This window comes from Oncorhynchus nerka, linkage group LG26 (genome assembly GCF_034236695.1).
Source record: "Oncorhynchus nerka isolate Pitt River linkage group LG26, Oner_Uvic_2.0, whole genome shotgun sequence".
Classification (NCBI taxonomy): domain Eukaryota; kingdom Metazoa; phylum Chordata; class Actinopteri; order Salmoniformes; family Salmonidae; genus Oncorhynchus; species Oncorhynchus nerka.
In genome coordinates, this window is record NC_088421.1 from 9,013,171 (window position 1) to 9,017,029 (window position 3,859).

General features: G+C 46.5%; 1 protein-coding gene across 1 annotated transcript; it reads right to left on the reverse strand.

The window, feature by feature from the left end:
- On the reverse strand, positions 1-3,433 carry LOC115110209 (gastrula zinc finger protein XlCGF57.1-like). The gene is made up of 2 exons (XM_029635659.2): positions 3,168-3,433; positions 1-2,037 (listed from the first exon to the last, which is right to left on the reverse strand). Exon 2 carries the CDS (start codon positions 1,861-1,863, stop codon positions 340-342), a length of 1,524 nt encoding a protein of 507 aa, XP_029491519.1. The 5' UTR covers positions 1,864-2,037; positions 3,168-3,433; the 3' UTR covers positions 1-339.
- Positions 3,434-3,859: the final 426 nt, after the last annotated feature.

Here is a 3,859-nt window from a genome sequence, read left to right on the forward strand (position 1 = left end):
TTTGGTGTTGCATTAGTTTCTTTAATAATGAATTCCAGTACATGGTTTTAGGAATTACATGTTATCAATAAGTGATTTTTCTGGAGGAAAGAAACTGGAATGGCACTCACTACAACACAGATCAGACGAGATACAAAGTTTTCTATAAGTCCCTCAGTAACTTCACTGATCCCAACATACAGACATTTGCATAATAGCAAATCAGTCAAGTTGACCCCCAAAGAACATAACTCAAAAAGCACAAAAGGTATGAAAAACGTAAGAAAAGTGTAAGGAAAAACATATATATATATAGTATTTATATAAAAAAAGGAATAATACTTAAGAGGTTAAAGGTATTTAGCTACTATCAGTACTGCGGCTGCTGCTGCCACCACTGCTGCTGCTGCTCATGTCTGATCTCTCTCTTTTGTGAATTTGCTCGTGTGCTTTGAGATGGCCTGACTGGCTGAAGTTCTTCCCACACTGGAGGCAGGCGAAAGGTCTCTCCCCAGTGTGGATTTGCTGGTGTGCTTTAAGATGTCCCAAACGGCCAAAGCTCTTACCGCACTGTGTGCAGCCGAATGGCCTCACCCCGGAATGTATCTTCTCGTGTGTTTTGAGGACCCCCGAGTTGCTGAATGTCTTCCCGCACTGAGAGCAGCAGTACGGTTTCTCACCGGTGTGAATCTGCAGGTGGTTGTGGTAGCTCATTTCCTTGGTGAAGCTCTTCCCACAGTGTTGGCAGCAGAAAGGCCTCTCTCCGGTGTGGCTTAGCTGGTGGGCTTTGAGCTCCTTGGACTGCCCAAAGCTCTTCCCACACTGAAGGCAACAGAAGGGCTTCTCGCCGGTGTGTAGCCTCTGGTGTGAGCGGAGGTCATCTGCTTTGGTGAAGCCCTTGGGGCAGTGGGCACAGATGTAGGGTTTCTGACCCGTGTGAATGAGCTGGTGCCTCTTCAGGTTCCCTGCCTGGCCAAAGCTCTTGCCGCACTGCGAGCAGGTATACGGCCTCTCTCCTGTGTGAATGCGCTGGTGTGTTTTAAGGTTCCCCAGAGTGCTGAAATTCTTCCCACACTGGGTGCAAGAGAAAGGCTTCTCCCCACTGAGGTTACGAGGTTTGCGTGGGGTTGTGCTATGCCCTTTCGTGCTTGTGTGCCCTGGGCCTTTGCCAGCATGGGTAGACTGCAGCTCGTAGAGGCCTCCTGCGCCAGGGAACTCGTTGTCCAGCCTATGGCCTTCCATGACCCCTTCATGGCTGAGCTTGTTTAGCTCGGTCCGGAGCTCGGCCATGTGGATAGACTCTAGGCTCATTTCGGTCTTGATGTGGCTGGACATCAGGTTGGGCTCGTACTCAGTCTTGATGGCCCCGAGCTCGGTGGTGTAATAACACTGCAGGTCAGCGTGCTGCTCCGACCTGATGTAGTCCAGGCTGTCGGACACGTGGGTGATGTAGTCGAACACCAGGCTGGGCTCGTAGTGAGACTTCATAGAATACGAGTCGCTCTCGTACTCAGAGCTGTGGAAGCAGTGGAGGTCGTGGACGTGGTGCTCAGACTTGATGTAGTCCAACCCACTGATCTCCATCTTGATCTGTTCATGGCCCAACTCCGCCGTGCTCAGTGGCTGGATCTCTGACAGGTCCACGGTGCGGATGGGGTCCAGGTCATCTGCGGGCTCAGTCTTCACGCAGGGCAGCATGATCATGGGCTCTGCAATCTCTGCCGCTAGCGTGCCGAGTGTAGGCGTACTGCAGTCGGACGAGAGCAGGTGGAGGGTTGGCGAGGTGCACTCAGGCCGAAGTGGATCCAGCGGTGGCGAGCCACACTCTGATGCATGCAGCGTGTCGAGTCCTAGCGTAATGCATTCTGTCTCTAACTCTGCCATGGCTGCAGAGTCCTTATGCACCCGTCTCCAGTTAGTCCAGTAATGGATCAGAGAATAGTACTACTTTGCCCTGAAAAGAGCCTTGGTCCACTTGAGTGTCCCTCTGACAGTACAGCTTGTTCTGATGCCAAGCCTTCTTCCTTGGGTTAGGAGCAAAACATATCTTTGAAGCCCCTGGAATGAAAGAAGACAAGGGATATTAAATAATTAAGTTAAAAAATATAACCCATTGTCTTCTACGGGCCTCACTTCAATTAGAATATAGCAGGGCTAATGTAACTGATAGGCCTAGTAGGGAAAGTAATACAAAAATAACTGGTCTGTCAACTCATAATAACATTGGCTTATTATTACAAATAAAACAAGCACACAGAATACTAAAAAGATAACTACACAGACTCACAATAACTAGTGACAAGCAAACTATATGTATGAGAAAACACACACAGATGTGCAATGACAATAGAGAACTTCGAGAACTGTTTGTATCTCGAAAAGTTTTAATGATGGCTGGTGAGAAGTTGGCAGCCAAACGTCCTGAAATCGTTTTGGCTACTTCTAACTTCACAACATTCATGCTCGTCAATTCGATGACTATACAATAACTCGCCTTGAAATCTAAATATCACATGGCACCAAAATTAAGGACTTTAGTGTAAACTTCAACATGAGTGTTCATGCAATACCTGCATGTTCTGACCAAATAGGCAGAATGACAAACCAGCCACGCACATCATGCACTAGTTGGCTGCAAGAATCTGGCGGTGATTTTTTTTCTCTCACCCAGTTGGTTGAGGATGGCAATATGCAAGCTATTGGGTGACATATGAAGCGCTTAAAACCAGCACAAACTTTTCGGAGGGGATTTTTTTCACCAGCCAACTCTTTGCATAATTTTTAAAAGGCATATTTCAGTTTACCAGCTGACTACCATCGTACAAAGACAGGGCAAGATGCCATTTCTAGCTAACTAGTTAGCCAGTGGCCATCTTGTTTATCGCTAACGTCGATGCTGCTAGCTAGATAGCTAGCTTTACAGATGCGTCTAACTAGCTCGATGACATGTAGCTAGGAAGGAAAGTGAGGCGGCTATACTGTACTGTTACTAGCTACTTTTTAAAATTCACTTTGAGCGTGCATCCTGAACCCTTGCAGGTAGTACCAGGCAAGTGTCGCTAAACTAAATAAATTGTGTCGAATTACGAAACCTGTGTTGGGCCATGAACATTCACACACTGGCATATGAGAAAGTGGTCGAAAAAGAAGGAAATCAGTATTAAAAAAAAACAGCTAGCAATAGCTACCTGCGGTTTCTCCGATTCATGGCTTTTTTAGCCTTCGGCTCGCTGTCGCCACAGTTGCTTGGCTTCAAACTGAACCGGACCCGCCACGTCCACCTCGACCAAGCAACTCTGCAGCCTCCGTATTGCTTTCTCCTTTCTTTTCCTTACTCCCTCTCTCCTCTCCTCCCTCTCCCCCTCTCTCTCATTGACTAATTCTGCTTCGTTTTCACTCCCTTGACGCTTTCCCCGATGTTTCTGCTGTGCACTTCCGTCGTCTGATGGAAATGCGCGCGCAGCATGCGTTCATCTCGCTTCATATATTGCTATCAATCGGTGGGACTCGCAACATTGTATCATTCTCTCCACTGATCTATGGACTCGGCTAGTAAACGCAGTTGTAAATCAATCAGAGTATTGTCAAAGACCAGCCCTGTCAGAGACCACTCTTGTAAAACGTCCAGGCTCCATCATAGGCCAGGCTAGTGCTTGCAAAAACATAATTACAGACATATAGACAGTAACTGAACTGTAAAGGAACGTCTTTAATTTGATTTTTTCCAATAACGTATGTATAACATATTTGAACTATTCATGTAACTTGACATAAACTCAAAGTATAGCAGTAGTTCAATAGTGTCTAACTTGCACTTTGTGTTGCAGTACTTCTCTCTATTTCTACTTCTCTCCACTATTTATTGTTCAAATGACATTTT

What these genes read in the sequence shown, in the direction of transcription:
- LOC115110209 (XM_029635659.2), bottom strand. Translation starts at nt 1,863, where the DNA reads ATGGCAGAGTTAGAGACAGAATGCATTACGCTAGGACTCGACACGCTG.